Source organism: Crocodylus siamensis, chromosome 14, assembly GCF_052110815.1.
Source record: "Crocodylus siamensis isolate JL-2025a chromosome 14, ASM5211081v1, whole genome shotgun sequence".
Lineage (NCBI taxonomy): Eukaryota > Metazoa > Chordata > Crocodylia > Crocodylidae > Crocodylus > Crocodylus siamensis.
The window spans coordinates 5,315,506-5,332,094 of NC_143408.1; the positions used below are offsets into that span (position 1 = coordinate 5,315,506).

Below are 16,589 nucleotides of genomic sequence, written 5' to 3' on the forward strand. Positions count from 1 at the left end.
TATCTTTGTAAACCAATGAAATAGTAAAATACTTTCTAGGATACCCCCCAAAAGCTCATCTGATCATCTTCTGCTCAAACTACCAATGGGAAGCATTTGCAGAAGTGTATGAAGCCCTTCAGTTAAAAGGGAAAAAAACCCCCTCGGATATATACAAGCAGGTTCTGGCAAAATCCCCATTCATGGAACATCAGATCTTCCCTTGCCCCCAGTCAGAGGAGTTAGAATAGTTTGGTGTTTGGTCCAAAAGCATGCATGCCAGAATTAGTTCTGCACCACTTTGAAGCCATACCTAAACTATTCACTTGGACTTGGTAGTTAAACCATTAGAGAATGAAATTGTTCAAAGGATTCAATGACCCCATCCATAATGATCGTCTTACTGGTCAGACGCATTGGGCTTCTCTGTGACGCCAACTTACTCCTTTGTATGGAGAGAGGAAAAAAAAAACCCTATTGGCTGCCTGGTTGTTTACTCAATCGGGTGACCTACTGTTTCCAACACTGATCAAGCACCCCTTAGCAAGCTGGGGGCCCATGATTTTGTATCACAAAATCATTTGTGCAAGTTTCCTAGAGCTCAGCATATTAATTTCCTTTGCCCCATGCCATATGTACCTAGTACTAGTATTGGACACTGAGGGCTGCAGCTTCTCTCCTTCTCAGCTCTTATTGGACACCAGGAACCATCCGCCATGTATTCTATTTCGTCTGCATCCTCACATTCTGTCAGTATCTTTGACAACAGCCTGAAAAGGAAACAAGATGCTATCTATTAACCTTCAGGCAATCAGCAGAGCACCGTGGCAGTATGTCATTAAGTTGGATCCTCACCTTACATGGCCCTACAGCTTAATCCAAGAGAAATTTGGTGACAGGGCAAGGTTACAAAACAAAACATTTCTTGATCACAAAATCCTTTTTTCCCCATAAAGGAACCACAGTATAGGTTCTAACAGTGAACCTTCATCCCAAAACCATTCCACCCTGACAATGTGCTTAAATAATAAAGCAGAGACAGGGTCCAAGTGAGAGAGCAGTCTCTATGCTCAGTTCACTGCCTTGCCTCTCAAGGCTGACAGTGAAGAGAATTACTGCAGGTGGATGGTTTTGTGATGAAGGCTTTCAACCGAGTGGACTGAAACACCAGCTCAGCCATAATATCAAGCCCAGGCTGAAGTCCTCGCGCCTCACCAGGTCATCAGATCCTCCAGAATGTTGAGACTGTAATTCCATGACGTTAGAGGCAAGAATTCTTGCAGGTGATCTCTTTTATTGGACTTGAGACAGACAAAGGCAAGTTTTTGGGTATCACAGTACCCCTCCTCAACCCGCCGAGAGCAGCAGAACCAAACAGCAGACTGAACAAAAGCTTGTGTAAAACTCAGTATGTAAACAAATGTGGGAGATAAGAGCAATTGGGTAGCCAACAGGCAGGAGAGAGGCAATAAAAACCTGATAAAAAGAGGAACAAGGTTGTTCAGGAGGGTCATTATCACCTGGGATCTACAGATGGCCTGTATCAGGTAGATTATAATTGGCCATAAAGTCACTGTCTATGGTGTTAAAACCCTGGTACTTAGGTCTCAAGCTTCTCCTGTAAGGGTGCAGGTAGGTTTCCTTTGAGCACAAGAACTGTGCAGTCAGACAGCGAGCGATTGTTTTCTGTGAAAAATGTTCTCCTACTTGTGTTTCAGGGTCTCTCTTCTTAATCTTTTGTCTGTGCTCATTCATTCTGGTGCATAACTTCTGTCTGGTTTCAGCTACATATTTGCTAGGAGGGTATCTGGTGCACTAGGTCTAACTTCTCTAGTCCTTTGTGCTGCTGCCCAGACAATATTCGTATGACGAGACGCACAAAGCTCACAGGATAACTGGTGTACATGCATCAAAATTAACACATTAAGATAAATTAGATGCTCTTAATAGACTGAGAAATAGGCATGAAATATTACCTTCTTTGCTCTTTACAAGTCCACATACTGGATTTCCTAAGCTACTGCTGAAATCTCTAGGGACACCATAATGTATGCAACTGCTTCCTGTTAGAGGCTGTACCAGGCAATGGGTGGGGAGGAGAAAAGAGGACAACAAGAACTTTTTTCCCCAGCAGCCCACTATCATAATAAGAAATGGCCATCTCTTTTTCTGAAGTCCCTGGTCTCTAAGTCCAGGTTACTCTTCTGGTTCACTCCATCTTCTTTTACCACTGTTCAACTCTCAGCACTTGCTTTCCAAATGCACCTGAAGGCCATTTATATTTACAGAGGCTGTCTACAAGTCTGGTTCTGGAAAGCCTCATTCCCTCTTCCACTTTAAAAATGTGACCCAAACTCATTTGGCTGGTTTGCAGCCCAAAAAGAGGCATCTGTAGGTTTCCATTTTAATAACCTGGCTCTTACTGCATTGTAGGCATAGGAAAAGGAGTCTAGGGACAGCCGTCAGATTTCTCACTGGTGTTACAAGTACAGTTTAGAGGGTCGTCGATCTAAACACCTAAAACTTCACTGTTTGCTTAAAGAGCTTCTCAGAAATCCAGAAAAACAACTATTGTAGTTAGAACAAAGATAATCCAGCTCTTAACATGAAACCCCTCAAATCAAACAGGAAGGGTACTTGTTCCTCCTTTCAAAAGCAGAAGCTACTCGGCACCATAAACAGACAAGTTCTTTTGATTCACAGAACGCTCCAAAATGTATTTTGGTTGTACCGTCTCCATCTACTGGCAGGGAGGAGCCCTACCTGTGCATCTAGACTGATACCAGATAATAAAGAATGAGGCATAAGCTTTTTTAATTAACCTAGGCCAAAGACTAAAAGTAAATAGTATTTCAAATACATGTTAGAGAAAAAAAAAATCATGATAAAAAAAAAGCCAGGGAAAATATGGTTTAAGTGAGACTTCAAGAACCCTGAATCTTCTAAAGTCTGGGTATTTGTGAGGTACATGACATATCTTAATCTTGCCCCTTCAGGAAGATTTCTACCCTTTATCTTGTTCCTTATATAGGTAGCTAATGAAACAGCCAGAACAATAATATTGAGTACTTTAAGGAGTTCCCAGTCTGCAGCTACAGAAACTGCACTTGCGCAGCTTGAACCAAAAGCCTCAAATATGTACCAGAGATCTCTGGTTTAAAACTGCATTTGTACCTCAACGGAGCTAGCTCTGCATCTAGAGATATGCGAGTGAAAGGCTGGCATTTAGAATCATTTGACCCAAACCGATGACATGTCGAGAACTGCTTGTTGGGTGCCAACATCATGCATGATAAGGCTTTTAATGAAGGAACGGGAGAAGAATACATGCGAAAGGCAATCTGTCCTGACAACAGCATGTAAAGAAGTTTCAGTTGCTGAACTACAAATGATAAACAATAGCTCATGGTAAAGTAAAGCACCCTTGTTTTGTCAGTCTCCAGTCAGATAGTGCATATGAATGAGAAGGTGGCACAAGTTTTATTTTGGCAGCAGTTTACAGAAAGCTGGTTGAGAAACTATAAAACCAAGCAAGGTCCAAGTCACAAATTTTGGCATCAGCATTGTCTCACCCAAATTAAGAGCAACTGAACTGTAATATGTTTACACTTCATTTAGAAGTGGTGTTGGATCAGATACAGAGCTAAAAAAATTATAAAAATCACAGTGGGGAAGAGAAGAGGGCTGGAGAGAAGCGAGTGAAGAGATGGTGCAAGAAGGCAAACTCACCCATCAATTATTAGCTGGTCATAGGGCGCTGGCTTGTCACACACAGGGCACATCCACGTGGGCTTCTTCTCATTCATCTGTAGGTAAAAGACTGCGTCGAAGCACTGCAGATGCGCACAGGTCTCGGCTCGACAGGGGACAGAAAGTCGCATCTTCACCAGCTAAAGGGACCAATCGCAGGCAGATCAATGAGAAATCCTACCACAACATCAGAGCCTTCCCCTCCCAAAATGAATACGTGTGTGTAGACGGATGGTTTTGGTGCCAATATGCAAGAAACTGCTTAAGGGGCAACTGGTAAAGGCAAAGATTTATTATCCTGCAATGGTGGCTTGGGTAACAAACTAGGACATCTCATATTAGTAGCTGGAATTGCAGTGCAGCGAGACTTACTGGACAAATGAGTGACACTCGAACACCTGTGGTAGCGATTTCACTGTCTGGATCCAAGCGCAATTTCTCTTTTACTGCATTCAGAAACACAAAAAAGGATAAAATTAACACACAGCTCCATTTAACCATGACCATTACGTGTGGGGAAAACTGCTGATGCCAGAAATGTATCTGGTACATTCTCCAAAAGATGCAAATGCATTTCAACCATGGAGAGTAATTGCTACTAGGCAAGGACAGGATGGCAGAGAGATGACTTGGACTAGGTCTTGCTTTCTGGGACCAATGGACCATGGTCAACCCTCAAAATTTTTCACAGATGACTAAGAATGCAAATCAAACAATGGAAAAGTGCATCACAGCACTCAGACCTACTGTAACCTGTAATTTGTGAGCCATTTGCCACCATTTCATGGAGCAGTTCTTGATACCACTGGTTCAGAAGGTTCTTGGCTAAATAGACAGGGACAACAGGAAAAAAAAATACACGAGAAGGGAGCAGCTCTCTCTCATGTAAAAGTCATGCTAAGGTGTAGGTCACCAACAGTCGGTGTTCAGCTTCGTCCCCCTGCCCTACAGAACTAGGAGGCTCCAAGACAGCAGCTCCTAAACTGTGGGTCACGACCCCAAGTGGGGTTGCAACATCAGTGGTTGGGGTCATGAGATTTCTGAGCCCACCGTGGGGTACAGGACTGCAACGGGGCTGGACCAGCTTCAGGCAGAAGCTGCTTCCACAGCCCAGCAGGCGGGACCCAGCACAGGAGGGAGCATTACACTGTCACGGCTGCCAAGGCAAAGTGCAGCAGCAGCAGCAGCATGGAGTTGTGCCCCCACTGCTGGGTAGGAGGCGCCTGCATCCTCCCCCTCCTCCCCACGGGCTCTGCTCCAGCAGCTGGGGCTTGGGTGCTGCTGGGGGAGCTGGCAGGGATAGGGGGGGTATGGGCCCTGGGGCACCTGGGAGGCTGTGGGTCAGGAGTGAGGCACCATGCTGAAGTCTAGGAAGCACTGCCTTAAGATATGCACTCTTCCTTCTGTTTGTTTGGTTACACCAGCAGTCAGAGAGAAGATGTAGACAAAAGACATTACAGAACTGCACTGTATTTCTGAGATCGGGTTAACCTAAAATATCTGGTCAAGTGGGATGTAAACTCACTCCATCCTGAGACCAGGGCAGAGACTGGATAGTTGTGAGACAACCGGGTCAAGGTCACACCTACTTTTCAAAGGAGATCAAATTAAGGTGCAGAAGAAATCATCACTGTAGACAGGCAAGTGCTGTGCCAAGTCCACTCAGCTTCCCCAGCCTCACTTGAGCTGAACTGGCCTGTCTCAGCTGCTAGCGGGCCACAGTGCTGCAGTTGACCAACATGCTGAGCTAGCTTCCCGTCTCCAGAACCTGTGTACACATTTAGGCTGCAGCTGTGGCATAAGTATGCACAAAGGCTCCTCCAGCGGGCCATCCACAGAGCACGCAATGCGGGAGGTTGAGCCAAAATGCCATTAATGAAGCAGGCAGATTATATCTGAAAGGACTCGGCACATCAGGACAAGAGACAGGGAGTTCAGATTCTGTTGCAGCCAACTGATGTCAGAAACTAATGGGGCTGCAGATAGGCTCTCTCACTGTGCTCTTGCCTCAGTGACTACAGAGGCATTTTCTGGAGGAACATCTTTTTTAAAAATCAGGGGTGCTGGAGAACAGAGGCCAAATACACCACTATATAAGCACAATTATAGAAGCTATTAGCACTGCTGTTATAATGATCTATTACCCTTCCTGCAGCCTCTCTCACTGGAGTGATTTCCCATTTTGACTGTTGCAGATCACAACAAAATGCAATTAGATATTGATTCTAAAGGCAGCTTTGTAGCAAGCAGCTCTATGGTGAAAGGCAGTTATGCAACTAACCTGTAAGAATTTATGGGGTGTTTTTGTGCCATTTCAGCCACGCTAAAATTATCCTCAATTTAAAACATTATGTTTTGCCAAGAGTTAACCCATATTTTGTCCAGTCACAGCAGCCCCTGTGCATCTACTCCTGAGTCATGGGGGTGGGGAGGAAAGAGACCTCCTAAGGAGCCATTAACCAGAACCAAGATTCGCTTTTAAAACAGATGCCTTAAGCCTGGCTCTTAAATCCACAGTTCAGTATCTGATTACGTAGCCTGATGTTCAGACAATGTTCCTAAGTGAATGCACCTAAGGAAGATAAGTCAGCAAAGGGAGTCAAGCTGAAGCATTAGTGCTTACTGGAAGACAGATGAGCAGAACCTGGAACTCGTTGTGGAATGATCGTTAAAGCTACAGCAGCAGGGTTTAAGCTACTGTTTCTTGCATACTTCATGTACCTTGTCCTGCAAAAATCACCCTCAAAAAGCTGGGGTGCATGTGTTAAATGGAAAAGCTGACTTTCTGCCTGGGGTTGGAAGCATTTGGATTAGATTTGGACTCCACTGTGCAGCAGCTGTGATATTACTGTTCGGGCAGCTGAGGGAGCCAATTGACTTAATGGCTCGCTGTTCCTCACGCTACAGGTGTTAACAATGTTCACTCCTTTTTTAATGGTCTTGTTCCACTAATCAAGTCAAACTTGAGGGAATTTTGCTGGCTGCTCCTGGTCCGTTTCATAGCCTCTAATCTCTCTTTTCAAAAATCACAGGCCCACCTGTGGAGACCAGTCTTCAGCATCAGCTAGGGATTCAACTCTATTTATGCAGGAAAAGGAACTCAAGTCAGCTGAAGATCAGGCTGTGCCCCTGCTCTATGCAGCCATGACTCCGGAGAAATCTTTCCCCTTCATTCTGGCTTTCAACAAGGTGCAGATGAAATATGGGGGCACGTGTATGCCAGAAAATACAATATTTGTTTTTGCCAGATTCAGAGAGCCATAAAGAAGAGTTTAAGGCAAGCAAAAGCAATGTGATCAGAAAATAAGGCAAAGAGCCTCCAATTTGAATGAAAAGATTTAGAAAAATAATCCATCTTTGCCACCTAAATGAAACCAAGTTCAATTAGAGCAGTGGTTCCAAACCTTTTTAGACGCGAAGCACTTCTCTGAATGTGTCAGCTCTTAGCTTTCACTCCTTTTTCGACCACAGAAACATAATAAAGCAATTCTTCTGTTGCCAAACAGCTCAAAGATCACAACAGGTCAAAGACGTTTTTGATATTATGGCATCCAATCAGAAATCTCTGCATCTTGTTAGTCATGTGTAGATGTCTGCACGCATAACAAAGCCAATATTGCATAGCACCCTTAAAAGGATCTGTTGGGAGCCTGAAGTGCAAGTCTGATTTAATGGAAAAAAGTGGAAGGCAGGAGGCCTGTTTGCAGAATCTCTGCTGGCTGCTCTAAAACAGGACGAAACACTCTTCTAGAAGTAACAGGACACAATGTTCTACTCACATTATCCAAAACTTTGTTCCAAAGAAAGTGTTGGGGTCAGAGGGAAATGATAGGCTCTTGAAGGCATTCATCTTGTGACATAAAACCAAAATTGCATCTTCTGCTCAACTCATCTGAAGGTACCACTAGGGAGTAGAAGTGGGAGCACAGCCAACTGCCAAAGCTGACCTGAAATTTCTTTTTGCATCAGCCAATGGCTGCCAGAGATTTTTAACCATTTGCTGTTTGTCCCCCCGCCCCTCACGCTCAGGTTGCCAGATGTTCTGTAAGACTGCTAATCCCATTGACAATTATTCCTGAATAACCAATGTCTCAGCCAGAATACCTTGTTAGAGAAGTTCAGCATTTCTATTTGCACCATGCTTGGGCAGAGCTGGGAGTGATGAACAAAGTACAAAATCTGTATTTGCACACAGAGACAGTCCGAAAGAGATTCATACAAATGGATGTTTAGTTAAAACATTGCTGTGTACCAAAGAAACGCGGATTTAATCTTTAAAGAGCAATTCTCTATAGCTAGTGAGATCTGAGGCACTGGTGAGGCAGTTTTCTCCTATACATTTAATAGATCACGGGATTGTATTTTCTGGGCCTCGAGAGTGGTCTGTGATTAGCAGTTAAAAATTATGCCAATGAAATTAAATCGGCCTCTTGTAAAGAATTAGGTGCTAAGACTATTCCCTATGTCATTTGGAAATTTTGAACAATCTCAAGTAAATTACTCAGACTCCTAGGAGCCAAAGGCAAGACCTTCACTTTGAGAGGTTATTTCCCCTAAGACTTACAATAAGGTTTTGCATTTGGTTTATACCACAATAATTTACCTGGATAGTCTGGGACAAGCATCTCTTGGGGATCAGCTCTATCATAGCATTTGAAAAGAGTGGTGATGAAACACTGCTTCCAGCCCCTATAATTCCTCAGGGGCTGGCAGCAGAATATTTGCACAGGATGGATGTTTGCTCCACAACACTCCACTGGAAAGACTGCACATCAAGGCTGAGGAGCTCTGGCAGAGTTTCTTGCCTTAAAATGATTCAGATGAAGGCAGGAAGTCACCCATGTAAGAATGACACTGACCCTCAGCAACTCACTCAACAAGACCTAGGGATGAATTTTAAATCTGTCATAGATTCTATGGAGCCACAGAAAAATACATGCTGCAGAAGCTATTTCTGCAGAGATCTGGGGAAATTTGCTGTGTTCAACATACAGCGTAGCAAATTCACAGAATTGGACAGGCAGATCCTATAGACGACGGCAGTTTCTCACAATTTGTGGTGCCCCAACTTACTGGCTTTTTTCAGTTGGAGGGAGGACATAATGCACGTGACATGGACTAAAAGTAACCACTCATTCAGTCTCTTAACAGCTTCACACACTCACCAAGTGTCTTGCAGAGTTCTGGGTGCTTGACTCCAATAGTTTTCAACTTCTGCAGCAATTCTGCTGAAGTCAACTGTCGCACTAAGTACAGACCCACTGAATAACTCTGGAGACAAAAAAAAAAAATGAGAGGATGAGAAAGAATGCTCTCCCCACATGCTGGCTTAATTCCCAAATCACCCTCTTTGGCATTTACCTTTCCATAATTCCCCCAGGTGACAGTGATACGATTGGTTGCTCCAGACAGGTACAGGAGATGTGTAAGGTTAATGGGACGACAGGGCCTCTTTGGCTCCACTCCTGGCTTGTTTGATGGATAATAGCCCTAGGGGACAGACAGATAGTTTTTTTTTTCCCATAGTAGCGGCCGATTCCCTCCCCCCCCTACATTTTTGAGCAAAAGGACACACCTCTTCTGTTAACCAGTGTTGCAAAATTCTAGTCACCTAAAGTCTTTTCTAAGGAAAGAAAATTAATTGCTTTGCTTCCTTCTTATGATCAGCCACAGCAGAGGGCAAGAGGGTAGATACCGACCTTCACAGCAGCATGGCAAGAATATGGGTTCACAGGATTTCAGAGAGCTTAAGGTCAGAGGGAACTATTTAATTATCTCGCCTGACCTCCTGTTTACATTAGAGGCCATTTCATGTCCCCCAACCATGCCATTATTAAACTACAAACCAAATTCATCATGCAGTTAGCTTTAAAAGTCAGAACAAGATACTTTTAGCACCCTAGCGCCTCGCCTCTCTCGCTTTAATCAACAAGCAGCTTCCATTTAAATCTCACAAGTTCTCTTTGTGCTGTAAAGTAACTTGTCATGCCTGGGCTGACTTACCGGCACCGAGCAGTAACTATGATTCACTTTCACTGCGATGTTTGGAGGGTACTGATCCTCCTGAGGGGAGCTAGTGTCTGTGTAGCAGATTCTGGAAAGAAATGGGGCACCTTTAAATAGCTCCCTTCTATCTATGTCCAAATATTACCACCTTCGCCAGCTGCCAGCCGGACCAATCCATACCAAACCAACAAGCCAGTAATCACCCCCCAGGACCCGGTACACAGCTGTGAAACAGACTTTGATAAACCAGCATCTTCTATCGACATAGCAACTCAACTGCCAGATAGAAAAGATAGAGGGTCAAACTAACAGAGAGCCAAAGTGGATACTTGTCCCATCCCTGGGAACAAGGGCTTTGCTCAGAGCGATAGTTATTTTAGCAGCTACTGCCCACAGAGAGCTGGCACTGCTGCCATGCTGTGCTCGTGCGTTCCCTCCCCCAGAGCGCTGCCTCATGGGTTTAATTAATTCCCTGCCATCCGGACTTACCTTAGCACAACCTGAACCGATTTCACACCGGGTTGCAACTCCCTGATAAAAACAAACAGAAGACAGGATTCCATGTAACGCTTCTTTTTCCCCCAACCAAGTCACAGAGTTTTAGATTATTCAAAATGGAAAAGGTGTAAAAAACCATTCACTTGTCAGAGCTTCTCTTACAGAATTCACTGAGTTTGGAAAAGAAAAACAGCTTTCCAGGCCTCGTGCACTGGCTCCAAGCTGTCGTATTTGGATTTCCAAAAGAACATAAAAGATGGTGAAGAAAAAAAAGAAAGAAAAACCCTTGGTTTTTTTCTCACCAAAATGTGATAACAATGGAAACACTACTACTGATGGTAAATTTTGTGAGACGTTTCCAGCCCACCACACTCACGATCTAGATTATCATTTTCAGAGTTGTTGACAAAGCTATTTAACACCCTCTTTGTTCAATTATTCCATGTAAGCCGATTCTTGAAAACCGAAGAATCTGAGTATTATGGCAGGGTCAGAATGACTGTGAATGCAGTTAGCTTCAATAGCACTGTGCAGAGAATCCTAGGAAGTTAGGACTGGAAGGGACCTCAGTCCAACCCCCTGCTCAAGGCAGGGGCATCCCCAACCCGATTATCCCAACCAGGCCTTTGTTAAGCCGGGTCTTAAAAACCTCCAGGGATGCAGATTGCACCACCTCTCTAGGTAACACGTTCCAGTGCTTTACTACCCTCCTAGTGAGAAAGTTTCTCCTAATATCCAACCTAAACTTCCCTTGCTGTAACTTGAGATCATTGCTCCTTGTTCCATCATCTGCTACCACTGAGAACATCCTCTTGGCAACCCCCTTCAGGTAGTTAAAGGCTCCTATCAAATCTCCACTCAGTCTTCTCTTTTGCAGACTGAATCAGCCCAGGTCCCTCGGCCCTGAACCGTTTCATTGCTCTCCACTGGACTCTCTCCAACTTGTCCACATCCTTTCTGTAGTGGGGGCCCAAAACTGGACACAGGACTCCACATGTGGCCTCACCAGTGCTGAATAGAGGGGAATAATTGCTTCCCTCAATCTTCTGGCAACACTTCTATACCAGTGCATGGGATTCTTCTGTCCCAAGGACTTTGTACTTGTCCTTCTTGAACACCTTGTAAGATTTCTTTTGGCCCAATCCTCCAATTCATCCAGGTCACTCTGAACCCTAGCCCTGTACTCTACTACTTGGCCCCAGCTTGGTGTCATCAGCGAACTTGCTGGGAGTGCAATTCATCCCATCTTTCAGATCGTTAATAAAGATGCTGAACAAAACCGGCTCCAGGACTGACCCCTGGGGCACTTCACTTGATACCAGCTGCCAGCTAAACATTGAGCCATTGAGTCTGACAATCCAGCCAGCTTTCTATCCACTTTACAGTCTGTTCATCCAACCCGTACTTCTTCATCTTGCTTGCAAGAATGCTGTGGGAAACAGTATCAAGAGCCTTGCTAAAGTCAAGGTATATTATGTCCACTGCTTTCCCCGCATCCACAGAGCCCGTCATCTCAATCAGTTGGTCAGGCATGACTTGCCCTTGGTGAAACCATGTTGACTGTTCCTAATCACCTTCTCCTCCAAGTGCTTAGAGGACCTGCTCCATGATTTTTTCCAGGGACTTAGGTGAGGCTGACTGGTCTGTAGTTCCCTGGGCCCTCCTCCTTTCCTTTAAGATGGACGGGCACTATATTTGCCCTTTTCCAATAGTCTGGTACCTCCCCCAATCACCACAAGTTTTCAAAGATGATGGCCGTCAGCTCTACAATCACATCAACCAACTCCCTCAGCACCCTTGGGTGCATTCCATCCAGCCTCATGGACTTGTACACGTCTTGGTTTTCTAAATTGTCCTTAACCTGTTCTTTCACCACTGCTGGCTACTTGCCTTTTCCCCAAACTGTGCTGCCTGGTGTGGTAGTCTGGGAGCTGACCTTGCCTGCAAAGACCAAGGTAAAAAAAAGACCGAGTATTTCAGCCTTTTCTTCATTGTCTGTCACTAGGTTGCCTCCCCTATTCAGTAATGGACCCAACACTTTCCCTAACCTTCCTCTTGTTGCTAACATACTTGTAGAAACCCTTCTTGTTACCGTCGCATCCCTTGCTAGCTGCAACTCCAGTTGCACTTTGGCCCTTCTGACTTCAGCTCTGCACGCCCGAGCAATAATCTTATACTCCTCCCTAGTTATATGTCCAAGCTTCCACCTCTTGTAAGCTTCCTTTTTGCATTTCAGCTCACCAAAGAGCTCTCTGCTAAGCCAAGCTGGTTGCTTGCCACATTTGCTATTCTTCCTGCATGTTGTGATAGTTTGTACCTATGCCCTCAGTAAGGTTTCTTTAAAATACAGCCAGCTCTCCTAGTCTCCTCTCCCCCTCAGCCTGGCCTCCCAGGGGATCCTGCTCATCGGTTCCCTGAGGGAGTCGAAGTCTGCTTTTCTGAAGTCCAGGGTCCATACTCTGCCGCTCTCCTTTCTTCCTTTCCTCAGGATCCTGAACTCGATCATCTTGTGGTCACTGCTGCCCAACTGCTGTCTACTACTACATTCCCCACCAATTCTTCCCCATCTGTGAGCAGCAGGTCAAGAAGAACATGGCCTCTAGTTCACCACTTGCACCAGGAAGTTGTCTCTAACGCTCTTTAAAAGACTCCTGGATTGCCCATGCACTGTCAGGGTGACTGATGTTCCCATGAGAACCAGGGCCTGTGATCTGAAAGCTTTTGCTAGTTGTCTGAAGAAAGCCTCATCTACCTCATACTCCTGGTCTGGCACACTCACCACATCACCCTTGTTGCTCTCCCCTCCTTAACCCAGAGACTTTCAACAGGCCTATCTCCAGCCAGCTTCATACCAGAGCTCTAAGCAGTCATATGGCCCTTTTACATACAGTGCAACTCCTCCTCGCCTTCTCCCCTGCCTGTCCTTCCTGAACAGCTTGTACCCATTCACGACAGTGCTCCAGTCCTGCGAGCTCCCACCATGTCTCTGTTATTCCATCATGTCATAGTACCGTGACTACACAAGGACTTCCACTTCTTCCTGCTCGTTTCCCAGACTCCATGCATTTGTGTACAGGGACCTGAGGTAACTAGTCGATTGCCCCGATTTCTCAGGAAGTAGGAAAGCACCTCCCCTGTTGCCCCCTCCTGCGTGCTCTTCCTTTGAGTCTTCTGCTTCCCGGCTTACTTCAGGGCTTTGGTCTCCATCCTCCGGTGAACCTAGTTTAAAGCCCTCCTCACCAGGTTAGTGAGCCTCTCTGCAGAGATGCTCTTCCCTCTTTTTGTCAGGTGGATCCCATCTCTTCCTAACAATCCTCCTTCTTGAACAACATCCCATGGTCAAAAGCTGAATCCCTGCTGGCAACACTACCTGTGCAGTCATGTATCGATCTGCAGGATGCATCTTCTCCTGCCAGGGCCCTTTCCCTTAACCAGAAATAGAGCCCTGCAGTCACTCTTGATCTGCTCAGGGTCTGCCCTGGCAATACCACTGGTGCCCATATGGATAAGCAGCATGGGGGAGTAGCCTGAGGGTTGGGTAGGTCTCAGTAATCCTTCTGGGACATCTTAGATCCAGGCTCGTGGTACGTAGCAGATCCCCAGGACAACAGGTCAGGCTGGAACATGGATTCCTCCTTCCCCCACAGAAGGGAGACTCCAACCACCACCATCTGTCACCTCCTCTTCATGGAAGCAGCCTCAATTCTCTCCACCTTGGGGACTTCTGGCCTGGCCTCTTCCCCTTATGGAACATGCTCCTCCTCCTCTGTTGTTAGTGCACGATATTTGTTCTCCAGGTAAACTACTGCACATGGGGATGACAACTTTTTTGCTGCCAGAAGATACAAGCTGCCACCTTCCTGCAAGTCTGGGCTCTCTTCCTCTTCCAGCACCACCTCTGGCAGTCCTTCCTCCAGTCCTAGAGGTTTCCTCCAACATGGAACGGATGAAGTCCTCATGGCAGAGGATGCTCAGGAGCCTTGCTAACGCCCTCCTGTAGCTCTCTTGCCTTCTCCCTGAGGGACACCACCAAAAGGCGCCACTCACATCACAGGCACTCCTCCACCTGGCTTCATGCAGAAACAGGACCCAGGAGTCCTGTGTGGCCCCCACTGCCCCAAAATCACAGATGGACCCCAGGAGTCTTGACCCTCTGGATGGTGCATGGACGGGCTCCCACACTCCCATAGGTGACTGGTTTCTGATTTCTCACACTCTTCCTTCCAGGGTCCCTGCCCCAGGACGAGCTTCAAGGGGACAGCAGTGAGGGCCAGAGCATGGCAGGACTTCCTGAGAGCACCTGAAATGGTCCCATGCCAGGTGCTGTACAAACCCAGAGCAGAAAGACTGATCCCTCCCCGCCAGCCCTGTATCTGCTTAGCCAGGGCATCCCCTGACACAGGAAGGAATCTGCAAGCTGCAGTCTGCACAGCACCAGACCAGGACCTGGGTGGAAGCTGCAACCATGTGTGGTCCTGCCTGGACAGATACCTCACAGGCGGAAGCAGAGGAAGAGCTAGAAGAGGCAGAGGCTCTGGGATTGCAGTGCCCTCCAGCTACGTCTCTGGGTCTCCTAATCTGCAGCCTCTCGCTTCTTGCCTCTCTTTCCAAGCAGACCTTCTCTGGCAAACTCCTCTGCAGATGGCCTCTTTGCTCTTCCTTGATCTGAAGGGTTTCCTTTTCCCTGCAAACTCTTTCCTCTCAGCAAGCTTATAGTAAAGGAATGTGAGAGAGATTCCAAGCAAACTCCCCCTCGCTCTGGACTCTAGTTAAACAAGGGGCTTAAGTCTTGGTGTAGTTGCTGAGTTTTAGCTGCTAAAATAAAACTATGTAGATTAGTCAGTCCTAATTACCTATAAAAAGCAGCTTATCTTTCAGGCTCCCCTTCCAGGACAGGGGCAGCAAACTGACTAGCGAACTGCTTGCAAACTGTCCTGTTCATTTCTCCGTTTGCCGCTCCCCTGGTCGCTTGGACTGTCCAGGCTCCTTTGTCACACCCAGGCAGCAATCAATCGGCAATCAGTCCACTCAGCTGCTCAGAGCACAACCAAGCACATAAACCCACCAAACAGACCTCAGCAGGCCAAGCACACAGGCAACCCTGGCTGAGTTACCTTCCCGGAGCGGGATCTGATGCCTCGTGCTTGGTTCCGCTTCCCCTTCCTCCTCTTGCTCCCAGTGAACTGCTTGCAAACTGTCCAGTTTGCTTCTCCCTGTTTGCTGCTATCAAACAGGATTCTCCCTGTTCGCTGCATAGCAAACAGGATTTTAATACATCTCAAAAAAGCAACATATCAGACTAAACAGGCTCATTAATAAAGTTGTATACACAGGACAAGATCTATGCTTAACTTTTACACAGGATAAAGTGGAAGTACTAGATTAAACCCAACATTTTGCCTCGATTTCACAGTGAAGTGTTTCATGTTGTAATCCATCTTTTAACGGAACTCTTTAAAGATGAAAGGTGTCATTTCAGTGTGCAACTTGCAAGGAAGGGAGTTATTCTGGCAATTTTAGTCAGTCTGTATTCAAGCAGTACCAGAGAGGCAAAACCAACCTTGAATGACCATCATTACACCTGATCTGAAGCACTCACTAAAATCCCTCCTAGGAGCATGTGCTAAATTCAGATCAGATTACAGCTTATTAAAATCCCCTTGCAAATCCAAATATTCTTGGCTTTTCCTTTCTCAACATTCAGGAAACAAAATAAGCAACCTATTATGTCGTTCTAAAACAGGGGTGGGAAAAATATGGCCCAAGGGCTGGATCTGGCCTGCCAGGCAATTTAATTTGGCCTGCAGGCGGGTGCCTACCAATTCACTGTATCCAGCCCAGCCCCCCATGCTGTGCTCACATGGGGATGAGCCCCATTCATTCCTGTGAGGGCAATGCATGCCGCGCTCCCAACCACCCCTGCAGGATGGCCCTGACCCTGGCCCCGTGGGTAGGAAAGCAGCATCAGCGAGCGAGCTAAGAGTGGCGGCAGGCAGGAAGGGTAGTGACAAGGAAAAGCAGCAGCGGGGGAAAAGCGGTGGCAGTGGCAGGTGGCAGCAAAATGGCAGCTGAGTGGGAGAGTGGGGCCCGCACAGTTGCTGGCAGGTGCCCAGGGCAGGGTGTCAGGAGTGCGGAGCCCAGGCTGGCAGGGTCCACCTGGCCCAATGCACGGAGCTCCCCACGGCTCGCATGCAGTTCCTGGGTTCTCTACCCAAGCCATGTGCCTCTGGAGGAGGAGCACTGTGCAGTGAAGCCAGCAGCCTGGCCCCATTCACTGCTACGTGCAGGGCATGGGGAATGGCAGGGACCTCTGTGCTATGGAGCCTGGCTGGCTTTGCCCCTCTCCCTGCAGCCCT

General features: G+C 46.5%; 1 protein-coding gene across 3 annotated transcripts in view; it reads right to left on the reverse strand.

Annotated features, from left to right (window-relative positions):
- Positions 1–16,589, reverse strand: part of PIAS4 (protein inhibitor of activated STAT 4) — a 30,022-nt gene that overhangs the window by 855 nt on the left and 12,578 nt on the right. Inside the window, exons 4-11 of one of the 3 annotated variants that reach the window (XM_090027119.1) lie at positions 15,348–15,482; positions 10,225–10,266; positions 9,733–9,823; positions 9,091–9,219; positions 8,895–9,000; positions 4,102–4,175; positions 3,709–3,869; positions 619–749 (exon numbers count right to left, since the gene is read on the reverse strand). In XM_090027119.1, coding sequence (XP_089883245.1) covers positions 619–749; positions 3,709–3,869; positions 4,102–4,175; positions 8,895–9,000; positions 9,091–9,219; positions 9,733–9,823; positions 10,225–10,266; positions 15,348–15,482 — 869 coding nt within the window. The remainder of the gene's footprint in view (positions 1–618; positions 750–3,708; positions 3,870–4,101; positions 4,176–8,894; positions 9,001–9,090; positions 9,220–9,732; positions 9,824–10,224; positions 10,267–15,347; positions 15,483–16,589) is intronic. The other 2 variants (XM_090027120.1, XM_090027121.1) reach the window with 2 other exon arrangements.